The sequence below is a fragment of the Pelodiscus sinensis genome, chromosome 5 (assembly GCF_052426305.1).
Source record: "Pelodiscus sinensis isolate ZL-2025 chromosome 5, ASM5242630v1, whole genome shotgun sequence".
NCBI lineage: Eukaryota > Metazoa > Chordata > Testudines > Trionychidae > Pelodiscus > Pelodiscus sinensis.
The window spans coordinates 106,579,243-106,601,107 of record NC_143056.1 but is presented as its reverse complement, the minus strand read 5'-3'; the positions used below and the strand labels follow the sequence as shown (position 1 = coordinate 106,601,107).

Below are 21,865 nucleotides of genomic sequence, written 5' to 3'. Positions count from 1 at the left end.
TTCCTACATTATCATAACATAATTTCACTGGTTTTTTTTCCAGTCTTCAGTCCTGATCTTGCTTTGATATCTCTTTCCACAAGTCACCATGTTTATAAAGTACCACTAAAGCAGTGGTCTCCAACCTTTTTACACCCAAGATCACTTTTTAAATGTCAGGACAAGCCAAGATCTACCCCATCCCTTCCCCAAGACCCCACCCCTTCCTTGAGGCCCCACCCTCTCTGTTCCCCTTCTCTCCATCACTTGTTAGCCCCGGTCCTTATACACTCCCAGGGTATGGCTACACTGCTACTTTTTTTTTATCCTTCTGTTGGAAGAGTTTTTTCCAATATTTGGCCCGTCTAGATGGGCCAAATGTCAGAAAAACTCCTTTTGGAAGCCCCCTTATTCCTCATGGAATGAGGAATACAGGGGCTGCCAAAATAGCGTTTTTGCCAAAAAATCTCCTGTAGTATAGCCATACTCTAACTGGGTCGGGACAGGAGGTGTGGGCTCTGGGGTGGGAATGAAGGATTTGGGTGTGGAAAAGGGTGAGAGGTGCAAGCTCTGGGAGTGAATTTGGATGCAGGAGGATGTGGAGAAGGGGATGCTGGCTCAGGGAGGGGGCTCCAGGCTGGGGAGTTTAGGGCTCAGGTGGACGGTTGGGGTGCCGAGCAAGCCACAGGCTTGTGGATGTGAGGGTACAGAAGTTTGGATTGGGGTGAGTGAGGGGCTCAGGGCAGGGAGGTTGTGAGTATGATGGGCTCAGGACACAGATTTGCAGTGTGTGGGTGGTGAAGGAGTGTTGTGGCAGAAGACTGAGGATGTAGGGGTGCAGGAGTTTGGGGATGCGAGAGGCTCAGGACAGGTAGTTCCAGTGTATGATAGGCTCAGATTTGGAGTCCGAGGGGGGGGGGGGGTTACAGGAGTGTTATGATGCTGTGGACAGATGAGGGCTTGGCCCCTACTGGGGGCTTGTTAGCCAGGCTTCATTTTTAAATAAAATATTATGTCAAACACAAAAGGTTTCAGCATTGTCTTTATTATGAGAGGAGCGGGGAACCTGTTTGGAGTCTGGGGTCACTTACCCACAGAAAAGTCAGTTGGGGCCACACAAGTGAAATACAAAAACACAACCCTGCCAAAACCCCTCAAGCCTCACTAATGTGGCCCTAACTGTGCTGGTGGGGGCAGGGGCCAGGGTGCCAGTGGGTGCTGGGGCAGGGGACAGGGGTAGGGAATAGGGTGCTGGGGCAGAGTTCCAAGGCAGGGGACAGGGTGCCAGTGGATGCTGGGGCAGGGGACAGGGTGCTGGTAGGTGCTGAGGAAAGGGACGGGGGGCTGGGGTAGGGAACAGAGTGCTGGGGCAGGGGACAGGGTGCCGGGACAGGGTGCCAATGGGTGCCGGGGTAGGGGACAGGGTGCTGGTAGGTGCTGGGACAGGGAACAGGGTACTTGTGGGGGTCGGGGTCGGGGGTCGGAGACAAGGACCAGTACCTGGGGTCCCTGCAGCTACACGCCAAGGCCCAGGAAGTGCACGAGCTGCTCTCCCGTCCCCCAAACAGCCATCTCGGTACCTGAAATGCAAGAGACTTTCTTTCCCTGCTGCCTTCCTGAACAGGGGGAGTTGAAGTCCCAGACCGCACCAGCTCCAACTGCTTGGGCAGCGCATGCCTTGCTCCTTGGCTCCCCACAGCAGCGTGCACTGCCTGAGCAGTTGGAGCTGGCACAGTCTCAGACTCCCACTCCCGCCCCCTCCTCCCTCTCCTGTGCACAGGAAGGCAGCAGGGGAAGAAAATCCCCAGTGTGCAACAGACTAGCGCTTTAGGAACCTCACCAGCTGTTTGGGGAAGAGGGAAAGAGCAGCCTGCGCACTTCCGAGACCTGGCGCACAGCTGCAGAACTCCCCCCGCCGACCCCGCAGGAAGCCCGCACTACCTCCATTGTCGCTGGAGGTAGAGTCAGCACAGGGTTCTTCTTGGGGGTGGCAGGTAGTGAGGGGGGGCCCTGAAAGCCTCGCAATCAATGGGTTGGTGACCATGGCACTAAAGCATTAGGAATGAATGTCAATGCAAGTGTCCATACTTATAAAATCTGATTCAGGACTGATGCCGAACATTTTTACCACTATAGTACCAATATTTTTCTGAAGAGCAGTGATCTACATTTGTATGTCTTCTCTATTTGCCGTTTGTATTTTTGTTATTTCAATAAAAATAGTATTTTAAAATAAAAGGCATTGACATTTAGCATTACTATGTTTATTCTGCATCTCTTCACTTTTGAAGAAGGGTTATCATCATCACTGATAACGCTATTTGTTTGACAAAACTGATAAAGCTATTTGTTTAGCGCTAGATAATATAATTTTGGTTCCCAATAAGTTTTGGAGAAGGAAAGCAGATAATAAACAACACCGTTCATTAATGGCACTTTACCTTCTATTTTTAAGTGGTTATAACATTGAAAATTCTGAACATGGATTAATTTGTCAGGAGTTATCGTTATAAATACTTTCAACACTATGGCTGCAACTTACTTTTAAATTAATTATTCCTGCATCAGTAAGCTGAATTATTTTTGCTTCAATTAGTATAATACATTTTGAACCCCTGAAAGTGCTAGAGACTCTGACAAAAATTTCAGCTTTCTGTTTAATTCAAAAGCTTCAGAGGGGTAGCTGACTTAGTCTGTAAACTGGAAAAACTTAAAAAACAAAGAACAGTCTAGCAGCATCTTAAAGGCTAACAAAACATGTAGATGGGCTTTCGTGGGCAAAACACACATGTTCAGGTGACTGGAGTATTAGAAGTTCAGATCCAAGAATAAATTGGGGGGACAGAGGAGAAGCAGAAGGGAAAAAAGGAGAAAGACGACAGTGAGTAGATTGTTCAAGTTACAAGAGGCTAAGAACACGTAGTACTAATTAGTCTTTAAGGTGCTATTAGAATATTCTTTTTTAAAAGTTTTTTTGTTTAATTCAATTCAGTCACAATATCAGCTGAAGGAAAACTTAGATTCTAAATCTTTTTTATATGTTAAATTGATCTGGAAGAGTCACTAATTCAATCACTTTACAGGTAAAAGACATAATTGATATATTATAATCCTTGATACTTATCTAATTATTTATATTCTTAAACAAATGGTATCAGGTAAGATTAATTTTATCTATAAGAAGTGGTTGTGTCATGAAGGTATTTTCATTAGCCTTTAGCTGAACTCAGTAAGACTTTACGTTGTGGTCTATGCAAATTTAAGGATAGGCCTCTGTGAATAAAAGATTATAGGAGATCCCCGCTTTATGATGGCCTGATTTACGACCTGCCGCACTTATGACCTTTTCCGTAAGTGCGGAAGGAACCAAAATCCCCCAACTTATGTCCTTGGCCCCGCATTTACATGGACGTACGACACCTGTCGTAAATGTGGGCTCAAGTTACGACGCCCCGACTTACGACGCTATCGTCGGAGCCGAACACATCGCAAGTTGGGGGTAGGCTGTACTGCATTAACCCATAGGGGCATTCAGTCTCCTAGACTGATTTTTATTTTGTACAATCTAATTCAGCTTGTGCTGGTAAATTCCCAATCCAATGCGGAGATGTTTTAAATCAAGACTACTTGTCACTGTTGCTCATTAAAAACAGATTTGTACACTGACAAATATTATAAATGGCAGCTGGGAGTTCTTTACCCTGAAAATTTCTGGATAATCTAGTCTGGATACCAGCACCAGGCTTTTGGGAGCAAATACTTCAGCAGGCTGAATTAAACCAGACTCCTCTTCTTCACCTTCAGTCTCTTTTGTTCCCTTGAAAACAGATACACTTCAGTTAATTATTTTCTAAATAAGGCTAGTCTGCCTTCAAAATAAATACTTTTAAAATGTTTAAGGACCAAGATCGCTTAGAAAGAAAAAAAAATTATGTAGTGTATAGAATCTTTGAAAGAATCACGAATACATATTATTTTTAGTGACCTATAAGAAAATCTCAACAGTTTTATAGAGAACACTATATGCATAGTATCAGAGGGGTAGCTGTGTTAGTTCGAATCTGCAAAAGCAGCGAGGAGTCCTGTGGCACCTTATAGACTAACTGATATGTTGGAGCATAAGCTTTCGTGGACAAAGGCCCACTTCGTCAGATGCATGTAGTGGAAATCTATATGCATAGACACTCTTACTGAAACCCCTTATGTTTCCAAAAGTGTTTTGCTGTCTAATAGTGTAAAAATTAATAACTGTTTTCTGTTTAAAAGAAAAAAGTATGGACCTTAAACTATAAAAGTATACACCTCTGAACATATTACAGAGATCCTCTGAGCCACTTCCAGGAGCAAGGCTTATGTCTATTGAACATGGACAATTAGGATGCCAAACAAACTAACCATACATCCTCTCTTTTAGTCTCTCATAAAAATTTTGCTACAGCACTTTAAAGAGACTTACATAAAGGGTAAATATTTCATTACTATTACAAATATATAGTAGTCTCAGAGGAGTATCTGTGTTAGTCTGTAACTTAAAAAACAACTTTTAAAAACAATGGGCAGTTCTATGGCACCTTGGAGACTAACAAAAATATATGTTTTTTTAAAAATATATTTATTTTTGTTAGTCTCCAAGGTGCCACATGACTACTTCTTGTTTTTAAACATATATAGTAGGTATGTTTCACTCCTTCTAGTCTGTCAGAAGTCTGATGACACTCATCACAAAGTTTTCTTGAATTAACTGAGGATCTTGCAAAAATGGAGGGGATTACGTGTGGTTCAACTAATACCTTTCAGTGAGATTGCAGTTTTTGATAGGTGATTCGTATGTGCTCTGAGAGTCTCTCATACATCTATAAGTGGATGTAGTAACTTTTCATACTTACTTAGCTCAACTGTTCTCTAGAATTTGTACCTTGTTATTGTAAATCGTTTTTATGATGTCTAGATGAGAGTCCGACAATGCACTCTACATGGCATTACATCTGATGACCATTTGAAGCTACACTTACTGCTGAGCACTGTAAATCAACTACTTAATGAAGCTAGCCAAAGGGAGCTCATTATGTCAGTATCCAAACACTTCACCGGCTCACTACATGCCTGCAGGTGTAATTCAATGTGCTGGTTTTGATTCTGAAAAATGGGCAGCATGCCATTTGGATCTTAGTTACCTGAGAGACCATATCTGCCTCACTTTCCAAAATAACAGAGACAACTTAACAGAGCCTAGATTTAATTATCTGGAGTCACTTCTCCTCCATTGCTAGGGCCATGTTTACACTGGGAAATTATTTCAAAATTACTAAATTTGACTTATGAATTCCTGATTTAACAAATTCAAACTTGCATATCCTCACTACGGGGAAGCATCAAAATTATTTCAAAACAGTTTCACATATAACAGAGCCTGCCTCAGACTCCGGGAGCGCGCCGGGTGGCAGGATACTTCCTGTGACTGCTCGGTCCAGCAAACGGCAATGGTTACTTACGAAGGCTCCTTTCCACACCTGCATCTCACAAAGCACTCCTCCACTCCCTCCCCCCTCGCGGGACAGAAAAGGGATGCAGTGGGCACATACCTTCTCATGCTCTGGTTGCCCACATGGATGCTACAGCACTGCCACCATGGAGCCAGAGCTGCTGCAAAGCAGTGTCATGCTCATGGCTGTTGTGCTGCGCCTCATGATACAGTATGTCAAAAGAACCCATGTTGCTCCAGCAGGATCAGGATGAGGATGAGGCACATGAACCCCAGCATGGTCTGCAGACTCTACTCAGCCCAGTCCTGGTGCTCCTGCTGCTGTGCATACCTCTCAAACCCCTGGTCACAGTGGAATGCCGCTTCTGGCAGAGGGAGACATGCTTGGGCTGGTAGGACTGCATCTTCATGCAGGGATGGGACAATCAGCGGTGGCTGCAGAACTTCCACATGTGCAAGGCCATCTTCCTCAAACTCTGCAAGTGGCTTGCCCCTACCCTCAGGTGACAGGACACCTGACTGAGATATGACATCCTCATGCAGAAGTGTGTGGTCATTGCTCTCTGGAAGCTTGTCATGCCAGAAGCTTGTCAGTTGGAAACCAGTTCAAGGGGGGAGGAAGGGAATCCAGTCAGGGCTGTGCTTGTGCAAGTAGCCTAGCCCTCAGCCACATCCTGCTACAGAGGGTCGTCACTCTGGGCAATGTGGACACCATTGCTGATGGCTTTGCCAATATGGGCTTCCCCAACTGCGTGAGTGGAGGACGGGGTCATAGAAGACACACACATTCTCATCCTGGTTCCTGACCACCGGGCCTCAGAGTTCATCAATTGCAAAGGATACGTCTCCATGGTGCTGCAGGTGCTCATGGATCACAAGGGATGCTTCATCAACAATGTCAGATGGTTGGGAAAGGTGCATGATGCCCTCATCTTTTAGAACTCCTGCCTCTTCCAAAAGATGCAAGTAAGCACTTTTTTCCCCCAGACTGCACAATCAGAGTTGTGGAGGTGGACATGCCCATTGTGATCCTGGGCATTGCAGCCTATCCCTTGTTCCCTTGACTCATGAAGCCCTACATGGGCAGCCTGGACCTCAGCAAGGAGGAGTTCAACACCAGAGTTGGCAGATGCAGAATGGTGGTGGAATGCAAGTTTGGGCATTTAAAGGGGAGGTTCAGGAGTCTAATCACCAGTCTGGAACTCAGCAAGCGCACCATCCCCTTTGTGGTGGCAGCGTGTTATATGCTTCACAACTTGTGTGAAAAGAAGGAGAGTTTTTGGTCAGAGAGGAGGGCTGAGGCAGAACACCTGGCCAGGGAGCAATAGCAACCAGATACCAGTGCAATAAGGAGAGCACAGCAAGGGGCAGTGTTCATCAGAGGGGCAATGAAGCACAGTTTTATGCAAGGCCAGTTCTGAGATTGCCCCTGTGGCTCTTCACCAGGAACCCCTGCATTCCCTGTGTATTCCTTTCATCCCCCACCGTTCCCTACCCTGCCCTCCCCTCCCCTTCCCTGCAGAGTAAATAATAAAGAGATCTGTCAAGGCTGTTCCCCACTCCGGCACGACAAATGCAGTATTTGGGGGCCTGCAAGAGCTCCCCAAAGCCTTGTCTCTACAGGCTTTGGTATAAAAACTTCCCCCCAAAACCCTAATACCTGGACTTTGGGGACTATCCATTGCCACCACACAAGTATTTCAAAGAAACCAGGGAAGAGGTCACTTGGAAAACCTCCTCCCTAAAACCAAAGAGCTTGAAAAAGAAAAGAGAAAACAAGCTGCAGTCTGTGGTAGCTGACTCCTTAATCAGAGAAACAGACAGACCTCCCAGGACACAAAATGAACCAATACCAGTTAATAAGAAAAAGAAAACAAACTTTTATTATCAAAACCAAACTACCATTGCAAGCATAACTGAGGTGGCTAGAAGGTAAGAGCCATCAACTGATATACTCAGAGAAAATTCCCTGAGTTAGAAAGCTTCATTACGAGAGAGAGAGAGAAAGAGAGAAAGAGAAACACTTTTAAGGAAAGAAAAACATTTTTAACAGCACAGACCTCAGTTCCAATTCCAAAACCAGAAAATAATAAAACCTGACGGACTAGCTAAACTTTTTCCTACTTACACCTTGAGTCCATCCTTGGAGAGAGACAGGCCTCCCATCTCCCTGTTACTTGGAAGAAACTGTTCTCCTCAGACAAAGGAGGGAAAAGTTAAAAATTCCTTTGTCTCAGTTTGAAATCCCTACCTGCATTGTTATTGGCTGACCAGATACCTGGCTAGGGACAGGAGATATAATTAACCCTTTAGTCACTAGGTTGCTGGTCAGCCCTCATGGTTATGACAAGATTGTTCTTGAAAAAACAGTAATCTTTATTCAGGAGACATACAAAAGGGGAGAAGACTGGGAAAAGAATCTGAAATGGGGAAGAGGAGCTCAAGAATGGGACTGGGATCAGCACCTGCCGTCAGGTGGTCTGCGGGCTCCAGTTACCCTTGGGGGCCCCCATGTTGTGGGGCCCCAGAGGCCCCATCAGGTGGGTGGGAAGGTGGCTCGCTCCATGCACGCCACCATGCATTCCTTAACTGAGGTGAGGGTGAGAACATGTCCTCATGCTGGCATGCCAGCTCTTCCTAGGAGGCCTTTCTCTCCTCCCCGTCAGCCTGGTCAGTCCGTCACTCCTCTCTTTCAGCAATTTTCTCCTGGTACTTTGCCTTGAGTCCTTGCACAAATGACTTTAGGCAGACCATCTGCTCCCTCATGAGCTTGTCCTGGGTTCTTTTCTGCCTGTGGATCCCACTCAGGTGGGTAGATACAGTGGGAGGTGGGGGATGCATCCAGCTTGCAGCTGTCCCAGCTGTGAAGAAAAGTGACAATGGCAGTCATCCCAGGAGACATTATGCATGAAGCCTAGTCCTAATCTTTGAGCTGACACCGAAGGCCTCAGTTCAGACGATGGTAATGTGTCTTGAGCAAGGCCATATGCTGCCTAGAAAGCAAGCATTTTCCAGTAGATGCACAGACATCCCAGGAGAGCATCGCTACACCCATAGCCCAGACACAAGTAAATATGGGAAGACGCAGGCCAGGCCAGGAGACTGTGGGTGAGAAGGGGGCATGGAATGGCTTAGCTTCCTACTGTGTACCACACACACCAGGTCCGGTACTTGCGGCATCCTGCAGGGAGAGAACTTCTATTCCTGCCTGCTTGAGGAGTAGGAGTGGGGAGTTGGGAGAGGTGTGTGTGAGCAGCAGACGCCACTTGCCAGAGAGAGTGCTAGTAGGATCTCCTCCTCTTCTTGTTCCTAGTAGGTTCCCATGCATGATATCAGTCTTCTCTTCATCACTACATTTGATAAGGAGCAAATGCTGTCAGAATATGGGCATGACACTGTGCCGTATGCAGCACTGCTGTGTGGCTGCATGACCCCACACTACTTACTGGTGGCTGGGTGTAGGATGGTGTCCTACCACAAAGTCCAGAGTAAGGCAGGCCTCTCCAGGAATCTTGTGAGAAGGATCAAGGGGTTCCTGTGTGAGAGCGTCATGGAGCTGAGTACTCCAGATTGGCACTCCATCTGCAGACCTGCAAACAAGCTGTTCTGCAATTCCCAGGCTGAATAGGCTTAGAGACGATCATGCAGCCCCTCACAGTCCAGCACCTGACCCCATTTGTAGATAGAGAAAGTTAGAGAACTCACCTGAAGTGCCCTCCCGGGGGTTGTCAGAAGGCCGAGAGAAGTAAGGCGGTTGGGGGCGGGGAGGGACACGACTGGCTCCAAAGTGAGGAGCAGCTCCTGGCTCTTGGGTATCGTTGCCTGGCTGGCCTCTTCCTCCACATCATCATCCTCTTTCGCCATCATGCCCTCCTGCAGGTTTATACCAGGCGCGTCTTGGCTGGACTCGATGACTAGGGTGGGGGAGGTGACCAACCCCGTGGCAGGTATGAGGTGCCACCCCAGAGCATTCGCTCTATTCCCTGGCCTTCTGGTAGGCCTGGCATAGCTCTTTAAATCTGAGCCTGCACTGCTCCAGGTTCCTGCTGTGGCCTCTCTCTGCTAGGCTGATGGCAATCCTGCTGTAGATGTTGGTGTGCCTCTTCTGAGTCCAGAGATCCTGGAGGTTAGACTCCTCCCCCCTCACCTTGATGAGGGCCACAATCTCTGTGCCAGTCCAGGCAGTGGAGGCCGTGGAAGCAGCAGAAGTGCTGGCAGCTGTAGGAAGGTCCAAAGGAGCGTTAGGGGCACTCATGTCTCACAGTGGTGCTTGCTTACATAAGTCTCGCGAAGCTAGGTATGTGGGACAGGCCCTTCTCCTTTTCCCGGGACATTTAGAACTCCATGGGAGGAAGAGAGAAGTGGAGACACCAGGTGTGGCCAGAGTGGTCAGAGCTGACAGCTGTGGGAGGCCTCTGAAAGCCAATTAGTGTGTGCACACTAACCTTATTTTGGACTTACAAGTTCAGAATTAGCATTATTCCTGATGAAAAGCAGTACAGAGTTCAAATTCTGCAGCCCATTATTCCGAAATAACAGGTTTGGTAGTGGTGAGGAGTCCTGTGGCACCTTATAGACTAACCGAAGTGTTGGAGCATAAGCTTTCGTGGGCAAAGACCCACTTGGTCAGGATTGGGAGTGTGGATGCACCGCTTACAAATTCAAATTTGGGGAAATAATTTCAGACTACGATACTAATGTCGACCAGGCCTAGAAGTTTGTGCTCTGACGGTCAAAAATGTAACTCCATTTTCTAAGACGTTTACCTCAATAGGTTAAAGCAGGTATTTAGTGTAATATAATGCATGTTTGATTGGCACTGATTAACTAATTTGGTTGCTTTTTTTAAACCGTACATGCACCCAGACACATGAGAAGTGGATGTATTTTTGTAAACCAGAAAAATAAATAAAACAACTTTTTTATTTTATGTAAAATACTATTTAAATAAGTTTCTACTGTTATAGGTAACATTTGACTTAGATGTAAAGGTATGCAGTCTGAGCCATTACACTCTATCAAAGTATTTAAAAAAAATCACTAAAAATATTTATAAACTTGAAATGTACTGTGCTTTATCAAATCACGTTGTCATAGTCATACATTTTAATAGAACAGTATTTCACATTAATGCTCCCTGTGTACATCTGTAAGACAGTCTAAACAAAATGGAGCTTTTAGAATCTGATAAAAATGGTTTATTAGTTAAAATAGCTTGGATTTTTTGTTTTTATATACTACTAAACCTCTTCTATATACAGCAATACTACTGTGTGTTGTAACTCATGCAATTTTTGCAGTCTTCTTCATATTGAAACAAAAATAGACGTATAATCTCAAAGTTTCAATTCATTTTGCAGTTGAAAACCACATTGTTGTTCACTACTATCCCCAGAGTATCTAGGAACTATAGGAATTTCTTCACAAGAAAACCAGCTGGGATTTGCAAAAAAAGCTTTATTAATTTACAGAATGATGAATTTCTGTTGAAGAAATAGATCACTTAGGTAAACCTCATGACCAATTACTCAGCACATTTTACACATAACCACACTAAAAATAAAAAACCCGATGCAGTAAAAAATAATAAGTATTGTTAATTCACAAAGATTGGTTTTGATCGTGCCTATTATAACAAAAGACTTCATTCATTGCATTCTTCACATTCTTACACAAATTTGTTATCTGACATATTATAAACTGTAAAAAATGAACTGTCTTTCCAATTTTTCATGACCCCCCTCCAAATATTGTAATGGCTTTCTTTTGCCTTTGACATAACATTCTTCTATGAAGCAATCACAATATCTCCTTAATTATAGAAGGAGGGAGGCTACTTCCTTTAGCTCTAACAGCATGAAACAGCCGCTTTTCACTGCTGGCAAGTTTCTAAAAAATATAGATATCATCACCCTTGCAATGCATTCAGTTATCACTTTCCTACAAGGAAGGATTCTGGTTAGAAATTCCCTTAGATGGTAGGAATGCAATCACTTCCATTTTGTTACTTTAATTCATAATGTATGGCTTCTCTAAACTAAAGCCGACACCGAAATACAAACAGTAAATAACAATACCACTAAATCTCCTGGGCTAATTTTATAAATGCATTAATTGGAAAACAATTTTTTTCTTATTGAAGGGAGAGTTGCACAATTGGTAGAATTTATTTTGATTCAATATACAAGGACTGAACAAAAGACTGAAAACATAGAATCATAGAACTGGAAGAGACCTCAGAAGGTCATCAAGTCCAGCCCCCTGCTCTAGGCAGGACCAATTCCAACTAAATCAACCCAGCCAGGGCTTTGTCAAGCCGACACTTAAACACCCCTAGGGATGGAGACTCCACTACTTCCCTAGGTAACCCATTCCAGTGCTTCACCACCCTCCTAGTGAAATAGTTTTTCCTAATATCCAACCTGGACCTCTCCCACCACAACTTGAGACCATTGCTCCTTGTTCTGCCATCTGTCACTACTGAGAACAGCCTCTCTCCATCCTCTTTGGAACCTCCCTTCAGGAAGTTGAAGGCTGCTATCAAATCCCCCCTCACTCTTCGCTTCTGCAGACTAAACAGACCCAAGTCCCTCAGCCTCTCCTCATAAGTCATATGCTCCAGCCCCCTAATCATTTTGGTTGCCCTCTGCTGGACCCTCTCCAATGCGTCCACATCCTTTTTGTAGTGGGGGGCCCAGAACTGGACACGATACTCCAGACGCGGCCTAACCAAAACCGAATGAAGGGGAATGATGACATCTCTGGATCTGCTGGCAATGCTCCTCTTAATGTAACCTAATATGCCATTAGCCTTCCTGGCTACAAGGGCACACTGTTGACTCATATCTAGCTTCTCATCCACTGTAACCCCCAGGTCCTTTTCTGCAGAACTACTACTTAACCGGTTGGTCCCCAGCTTGTAACTATGCTTGGGATTCTTCCGTCCCAAGTGCAGGACTCTACACTTGTCCTTGTTGAACCTCATCAGATTTCTTGTGGCCCAATCCTCCAATTTGTCTAAGTCATTCTGTACCCTATCTCTGTCCTTAAGGGTATCTACCTCTCCCCCCAGCTTAGTGTCATCCGCAAACTTGCTGAGGGTGCAATCCATCCCCTCATCGAGATCATTAATAAAGATATTGAACAAAACCGGTCCTAGAACCGAACCTTGGGGCACTCCGCTAGAAACCGACCGCCATCCTGACATTGAGCCATTGATCACTACCTGGTGGGCCTGGCCTTCTAGCCATCTTTCTATCCATCTTCCCGTCCATTTATCCAATCCACAATCCCTTAACTTGCTGGCAAGAATATTGTGGGAGACCGTATCAAAAGCCTTGCTAAAGTCAAGGTATATAACATCCACTGACTTCCCCATGTCCACCGAGCCAGTTACCTCATCATAGAAGCTAATCAGATTGGTCAGGCACGACTTTCCCTTTGTGAATCCATGCTGACTATTCCTAATCACTTTCCTCTCATCCAAGTGCCTCAATATGGATTCCTTAAGGATCCCTTCCATGATTTTTCCAGGAACCGAGGTAAGACTGACTGGTCTATAGTTCCCTGGATCATCCTTCTTCCCTTTTTTGAAGATGGGCACTACATTTGCCTTTTTCCAGTCATCCGGGATTTCTCCCGATCTCCACGACTTTTCAAAGATAATAGCCAAAGGCTCCACAATGACATTTGCCAACTCCCTCAGTACCCTCGGATGCATTAAGTCCGGACCCATGGATTTATGTACGTTTAGCTTTTCTAAATAGTTCCTAACCTGTTCTTTACCCACCACAGACTGTCCATCTTCATCCCATCTTGCGTCACTTAGCGCAGAAGTCCAGGAGCCGACCTTGTGCGTGAATACAGAGGCAAAGAAAGCATTGAGTACTTCAGCTTTCCCCACATCATCTGTCACTAGGTTACCTCCTTCACCCATTAGGGGCCGCACACCCTCTCTGATCACCTTCTTCTTGTTAACATGCCTGTAGAAACCTTTCTTGTTATCCTTCACATCCTTAGCCAGTCGCAATTCCATTTGTGCTTTCGCCTTCCTGATAACTCCCCGGCATTCTCGAGCTATACCTTTAAACTCCTCCCTGGTCATTTGTCCAAGTTTCCACTCTTTGTAAGCTTCCTTTTTGTGCTTAAGTTCACCAAGGATTTCCCCTGTAAGCCAGTCCGGTCTCCTACCATGTTTGCCTCTCTTGCTACGCGTCGGGATGGTTTCTTTCTTTGCCTTCAATAAGGCTTCTTTAAAATACTGCCAGCTGTCCTGGACTCCTTTCCCCTTCATGTTAACATCCCAGGGGATTCTGCCCCCTGTATGTGTACATGATTTATCACAGTTCAGATACCTTGGAACATCTTCTAAGAACCCTACACTTCCTCTTAATCAAAGTTAAAAATAATGTAGATGCTCATCGCAAACTCTAGGGCCAGTTTCTCTCTCTTTAGGAATCTCTATCCAGTAAGTAGAACCACTCTTCTAGAACTACTTAAGGTACAGTGCAGCCATTTTCTGGAGCAGTCAAGAGACTGGGAAGGGGAGAAGAATCTCCTTGCACAAATATTTCAGACCATTCATCTTATGAAGATACATTTTGAGAATTGATTATACCCTAAAGAACATTACAGATTATTTATAACAGATATATGTTTTGTCTCAGTGTTCAAAGATGGCTCATCTGGCAAGTAATGCCACGTTTGGACTAGTAAAAATGCTTTGAAGTAGTAGTCTCTCTTCAAAATTGCTATCTGTCCCATTTTTAAACAAAACCATGATCATCTTTTGTTGTTTACATTGCAGAAGTGTCTTATTCTTGATATGAAATGACACGATGGAAAACAAGTGATGACCATAAATGGAAACCAGCAGCTGTTGAACATGGATGTAATAAACAGGGGAAATCTCTGTACTTCAACAATCCTACTACTACTGAAATTTATAGGATTTTTGCCACTGTCCTCAATGAAACAAAAAATAAGAACCAAGAATTAATGCGTAGCTACAGAGAAGAAAAAACAATAGCAATTCTTTTTCCATACTAAAGCTGAAACAAATGATCAATTCTGGGTTTTTACAACAGAAGAACAATTTCTATTTCTGTCAGAAAAGATTCAAATTCCAAAAAAATATGTATTTCATATGCCAAATAGATTGGCCCTAGGGTACAAACACCTGCCATAGAAAAAAAACCTACTGCCATCTGCTGGACTGCAGCACACTGATTTAAGAAAGATGTAAGCAGTGCAGACATTTTTATCAGTCCACTTGTGCATCTTATATCAGAGTGTAAAAAGTAATGATCCACAACTTGACAAAAAGATATAATGCTACAATCTTTTCTTTCATCTCTGGTCACGCATTCCATAAAGGTAAACTCATTCTCACTTTGTATTCTTTTTACACCAACAATGGATGACAAATTTCAAGTGCAAGAGGACTTGTTTAAACATAGTTTGACAATTATGAATTAGTTTCTTTCAAATAAAAATGTATTCTAACAACTAATCTAACCAGCCAAAACTAGTTTTAGGTTTCAGATCAAAAAATTCTGACCACCCTAAGAGGTGGTCTGCCACACAATTAGAAAAAAAGATAATTTACGTGTGTTTACCGTGACCTAATGGCAAAAGGGCATGGAAGCTTATATGGATTACCATGATTTCTAACCAAAAAAAATCAGGGGGCTGTTACTCTGAGGAAAGCAACACTGATGCGGAATTGAGTTTGTAATGTCTGGGCAAAGGGACCACTCATGGCCATGGAACCATTTGCTGAGATACCCCACCGGAACATAAGAACAGCCATACTAGGTCAGACCAAACGTCCACCTAGCCCTGTATCCTGTCTGACAACAGTGGCCAATGCCAGATGCCCTCAAGGGAGTGAACAGAACAGGGAATCATCAAGCAATCCCTCTCCCATCACCCATTCCCAGCTTCTGACAGAGGCTAGAGACACCATTCCAATCCATCCCGGCTAATAGACATTGATGGACCTAACCTCTGTGAATTTATCTAGTTCTTGTTTGAACCCTGATAAAGTGCCGGTCTTCACAACCTCCTCTGGCAAGGAATTCCATAGGACAATAGTGCACTGTGTGAAGAAAAACTTCCTTTTGTTTTAAACCTGCTACCTATTAATTTCATTTGGTGACCCTTAGTTCTTAGATTATAGGAACAAGTAAATAACTTTTCATTAGTCACTTATTCCACATCAGTCATGATTTTATAAACTTCTATCATATTCTCTCCCTCCCCCACTCCCTGCCTTAGTCTCCTCTTTTCTAAGATGAAAAGTCCAAGTCTTTTTAATCTCTCTTTATATGGGACACATTCCAAACCCCTAATGATGTTTGTTGCCCTTTTCTGAACCTTTTCAAATGCCAATATAACTTTTTTGAGATGAGGTGACCATATCTATACGCAGTATTCAAGATGCAGGCATACCATGGTTTGATATAGCGGCAATAAGATATTCTCCGTTTTATTCTCCATCCCTTTTTAAATGATTTCTAACATTGTTTGCTTTTTTGACTGTTGCTGCACATTGAGTGGATGTTTTCAGAGAACTAGCCACAATGACTCCAAGATCTCTCTCAAACTGTTATAGCTAAATTAGCCCCCATCGTATTGGGGTTAGGATTATTTTTTCCAATGTACATTACATTTAGCAACATTAAATTTCATTTGTCATTTTGTTGCCCAATCACTTAGTTTGGTGAGACCTTTTTGAAGCTCTTCACAGTCTGCTTTGGTCTTAACTATCTTGATCAGCTTAGTATCATTTGCAAATGTTCTTCCCTCACTGTTTACGCCCTTCTCCAGATCATTTATAAATATGTTGAATAGGATTAGTCTCAGTACAGACCCTTGGGGGACACCATTAGTTACCTATATTCATCTGAAAACTTACTATTTATTCCTACCCTTTGTTTCCTGTCTTTTAGTCACTTATCAATCCATGAGAGGACCTTCCCTTTTATCCCACGACAACTTATGTTACTTAAGAGCCTTGGTGAGGGACTTTGTCAAGGGCTTTCTGGAAATCTAAGTACACTATATCTACCGGATCCCACTTGTCCACATGCTTGTTGACTGTCTCAAAGAACTCTAATAAATTAGTAAGGCATGATTTCCCTTTATAGACACCATGCTGACTTTCCCCCAACAAATTATGTTCATCTATGTGTCTGACAATTTTATTCTTTGCTATAGTTTCAACTAATTTGCCCAGTACTGACATTAGACTTACTGATCTGTAATTGCCAGGATCACCTCTAGAGCCCTTTTAAAATATTGGCATCACATTAGCTATCTTCCAGTCATTAGCTACACTAATGAAAAAGATAACTAAGGGCTGGTGAAGGGGACCAGTGCACATAATATCTATGGGGTGAGTCACCAGAGCAAGGAGTCAAATACTGGACAAAACTGTGTCACGATCCTGTTCAAGCTGGCTGGTACTGGTCCGTACACTGAGCTAGCCATGACAGAAGAGGTCAAAGTCTAAGTCTAGAATGCTGTACTATGTAGGTACAAGCAGATATGTGTTCCATAAATTTCAGATAAATCCTTCCTGTTTTAATGAGGACCTGCCTGAGACCTTAAATGATGTCACCAAGGGCTTGAAATTTCAAAATTTCACTTCCAGGAGGAGTGTTGAGTTCCTACCCTCTCTATCCTCTGAACTGTGGCCAGTGTTGATTTCTCTTTATTCCACAGAAGGCCCAGTTTGTTGAAAGACACTCTTACAAAACAACTTAAATTTACACTTTCCTATTGGATTGGCCCTTTATCAGCCAGTCATCAAGATATGAGAACACCTCTACCTGCCACTTATGCAGGAGAGAAGCCACAACTGCCATGCATTTTGTGAACATTTGAATTGCTGCTAACTGGTCAAACAGGAGGACTAAGAACTGAAGTAGGTTTTGTTCCTCACAAACATGAGGTATTTTCTGTGGCACTGAGTTATTGATATGTGAAAGTATGCATCCTTCAAGTCGAGGGCAGTATATCACCATCCAAGGCAGCCTAGAGGGAAGCTCAGAAGACTAGCCTACCTTCTTCGACCAACCCAGTAAACTCAGCACAGAAATGTAGAGTGAACAACTCTGCAGACTTTGCCACTGTCACACAGGTGTTATGAGTACCTATTGGCAATTGACTCCTGGTTTGAAATCCCTAGCCTTAATCTACCTGTAGAAGAGACCTTTCTCCCAAAAAGGCCAAGTCTTTTTGGGCAAAGCCTCTCTATTTTGGGGGGAGGGCCTATGGAAGCCTTGCTGCTCCATGCTGGAGCTGGATGCCCCACCCACAGCTGTGGTAGTTTTGTGACTTGGGAAGGGGCCTCTCTGCAGCCCTGAGCCCTTGCACTAGGCTTACTAGGGTGACAATATAAGTATTTATAGCCCATAAAAGGCTCAATATAGCATTGCTGGTTACATTTGGAAGTGGATGACAACGAAGCTAGAGTCTGCCACAGGATCTTGTGGGTGTGCACAATCTTACATGCCGGAGACAGTGCTGCTGCTGATGCTCTCAATGTAGCAGAAGGTAGTTCTGTAGCTGGTCGCTTGTCCAAAGGCAGAATAAAGGTGACTGGAACTACTCAAGTTGCTTACAAGCAGGACCCCTGGCTGATTCTCTGGTTCTGGTGGAAGGCCCAGGGAATCCAGAAGAATTATTCTGAAGATTAGTCACTATGGTAGACATTCTGGTAAGCCCATCTCTCCCACTGCTACTTGGACCCCCCTGCTCTTATTGTATCAATAGGTATCAGACTCTGACTTTGATGTCTCCAAAAAGCAAGACCATCGGGCATTACTTTGGAGCATTGCCTCTTGTGAGCTTGGGGACCAATCGGGCTCTCTCTCCCATGATGTTGGTGCTAGAGGGTGCCTTGTAGAAGAAGAGTGCTTTGCTGGCTTCCCTATTTGCTGTATCTGAGGGCAAGCTGGTACCAACAGTGTTGGGGTCTCCTCCAATTGAGGGGATGAGAACAGTGCCGGAGCTGCAGCAGATCATGAGCCATCTCAAAGTCTCTGGGGTCCAGGGAAAGAGCAGCCACTGGCCCCTAGGGTCTAGCAAGTGTGGTGAGTCTGGACTCAACTGTTTTCCTAGACAAGAGTCGACACTGCCCTGCCAAAGGATCTGGTGCTGTGGTCCAACTGGGGTCTCACACTCATTAGCTCCTTGGCTTTGGTCATGGAAGAATGATCCCTCTCCAGCCTTTTTTTCCTCTGAGGCACCATTGAGACGAGTACCTATCCATCTATTTGCCTTGGGAGGATCTGGGCATTACCAAGCATCCTTTCTTGGCACTGTTTCCCAAAATAATAAAGCTGAGATGTTTTGTGCCACCAAGGATATACTGTTGTGGGGTCCTCTGACCATGGGTGTGATGGGGGAGAAGAGCTGCCTTCAAAAGGAGATTGTTTAGTCATTTTTCACTTTCTTTAAGAGTTTGGGGATGAAACTTGCAGTAGATTTTACAATGGTCCTTTTGGGGACCTTCCCTGGGCATCTTAAAGAAGAGTTGTGAGGATCACTCTTTGGCATGTACTTCATGCAGTCCCCACAGTTCTTAAACCCCAGGGACAGCGGCATACCAAAGCTCCAGGAAATTGGAATGTTAGGGTTACTAACTATAAACTACTATTAAGTAAATATAACTAACTAAAGATGGAGCTTCAGGGGGTAGCCGAGTTAGTCTGTTACAGAAAAAAACAGCAAGCAAATGGTCCGGTAGCACTTTATAGACCAGTGTTTCCCAAATGGTGTTCCGCGGAACCCCGGGGTTCCTCAAAGTAAAAATAAGGGTTCAGTGAGAAAATTCCATTACAATAACATTTTGTGATAAAAAATGATATTTAAGCATTTATTAATTTTATTGAAAACTATTTTCATTTGTGTTTGTCACAATAAGTGCTCCAGTGTAATGCCAGCTTAGCCAGAGAGTGGGGACAATGATGTCACTACTCAGCACTGATGTCCATATATAAGACTGTTATTAGGGGTTCCGCAAAATTCTTTCGAGTTTAAAAGGGTTCCGTGGCCAGATAAAATTGGGAAACACTGTTATAGACTAACAAAACATGTAGATGGTATATAATAATTTGTTTGTCTATAAAGTGCTACCAGACCATTTGCTTGCTTTTTTTTAACTAAAGATGAACTATATACAAATGACAAGATAGAGGCACTTACTGAAACAAGAGGTATGGGAAGTTGCAGATAACCATCACTGGTGGTAAGAAGGAACTGAGGAAGTGTCAAATTATCAGGACTCTATATTAAGTGCCATGAAGGCATGACTCTAGGGGTACCCAGGCCAATCCAATGGAAAAATCTAGCTATCATGCACGTGTGTGCACACACCTGATTGGGACTGACATGAAGAAGCACTCAAAGAACAACCACACATTTTTAACAATGAACATAATTAACTGTAGGAACTGATTATTCAAGGATGGGCAGGATTTTTTGCAACTTGTAGCAGAAATCAAGACTGAGTATCTTTCTCTATACATTATAGAACTATAATCAGGACAGAAGTAATGAGCTTGATGCTAAAATTGTTGGGTAAGATTCTATAGACTGTGTTCTTCATGCATTCAGATTAGATAGTAAGAGCCCCTTTTGGCCTTAAAAAAAAATCTATATATTTATGATGATATGCAAAGCCCACTATGCAGTGTTTACTGCGCTTAATTACAAAACAAGTATCTTAATGAGATACTAATACTGAATTTGGAGTTAGAGTAGAGAGGATTTCAGAAGAACAAACAACAAAAAGATACTTTTAACCCTTTCTATAGTTTATTTTTAACCAAGTAAGCATATTCTTATAGGTCAAGAGACTGGCATTTACAGTATAATGCAGGGTTCATACACAACCATATGGCAATGACATGTCTCCCCTTAGAAAATGTTAAGTCTGCTAATTCAACAAATGGACAGAATAAAACCATTCATACAGCACATAAACTTTAATGGGTGTGCCAAGCTATCTATGGTGACATTAAAGGGATTGTTTGCAAACACTGGAAATCTATAAATACATTCAGTACCTAGAGCCCCAGTTAAACAACTCGTGATGTGCAGCACTTCTAAGCTATGTTGCAACCCTCCATTGTGTATTCAGCATACCATATAAGCCAAGGAGTAACCTTGTGGTACAGACAGAAGGCTAAATACAGAAAATTCTGCAATGATCTTTTTCCTCTAATACAAGTTGTTTAGTTTAGAATATACATCTTGATCCACAGTAAAACGTCAATTTTAAATGCCAATTTACATGGCAAGAAAAGTAGAAATTATTGTTAATATCGCTGGTTTCCCAGAATGGTTATTTTTGGTTGTTTTTTTGTTTGCCAAAGTAATAGTGAGCAGAAACACTGCTAAATATCTGATTTCCACTGTATCTGGAGATCAAAAAGGAACCAATAGCTGAGAGGTTTTAATGTCCAGATAGCTTTCTTATTGCTCAGCTGTCACCTACCCCTCATATAAATATCACAGTAGGCTGCTGCTGAACCTAATAATCTTATACAGAAAAAAACCTGAAATGAATGAATGTATCCAATTAAATTAATTTTATTAGCAGTTTGTCTTCCAGTGCACCTAGGAAGATAATGGGAAATTGACTATGCTAACAAAAACATTTTACTGAACATATCTTACTATTGAAATAGCTTCACCAGGATATTTAGAGATCTTTCATTTGGTCAATGCCAGGTGCCCCCGAGGGAATGAACCAAACAGGTAATGATCAAGCAATTTCTTTCCTGCCATCCATCTCCACCCTTCTGACAAACAGAGGCGAAGGACACCATTCCTTACCCGTCCTAGCTAATAGCTATTAATGGACTTAACCTCCATGAATTGATCTAGTTTTCTTTAAACCCTGTTATAGTATAAGAACGATAAGTATATTATTTTTATAAATCTAAATACATAAAAATCAATCAATTTAATTTCATTTGAAGCTTGAGGTTGGGCTTCAACAATGAGGGCCTCTCTTAAAACTATGTAAAGTCTCCCGCTGCCAAAACTAATCTGAATAGAAAGAATGACAGATGAGTTGCTCATTTGGTAGATGATAGTAATGGAGTGTAAGCAACAGGTCAGATAGCCATGAAAATGTAACAGTGAAACACACAACATCTTAAACTCTCTCTCATCATCCAACACTAATTCATTCTAAGTTAGCCCTGGGATATAAAGCTTTGTTCTTTAATTGATATGTTCATTTGGAAGCACACTACCAACAAATTAGCTTGAGCAGTCAGCCAAGCTAATTAAATATTCTTTCTGCCATTAATCGCAAACGCCATGTCTTAACTACATTCCTCTTTCAAAAGAGGAATGTAAATGAAGCAAATCGAAAGTGCAAAT

The 21,865-nt window shown here is 43.1% G+C and overlaps 1 protein-coding gene across 8 annotated transcripts in view; it reads right to left on the bottom strand.

Moving 5' to 3' along the window:
- The window catches only part of SBF2 (SET binding factor 2), a 639,223-nt gene that overhangs the window by 360,634 nt on the left and 256,724 nt on the right, over positions 1–21,865 (bottom strand). For 5 of the 8 annotated variants that reach the window (XM_006129312.5, XM_025187865.3, XM_006129314.5 and 2 more), the window contains exon 4: positions 3,680–3,796. The exons of 1 other annotated variant lie outside the window; for it this stretch is intronic. In XM_006129312.5, the coding sequence (XP_006129374.2) occupies positions 3,680–3,796 (117 nt within the window). Of the gene's footprint in view, positions 1–3,679; positions 3,797–21,865 lie in introns of those variants that run through there. 2 more of the 8 variants (XM_089778628.1, XM_025187863.3) reach the window with 1 other exon arrangement.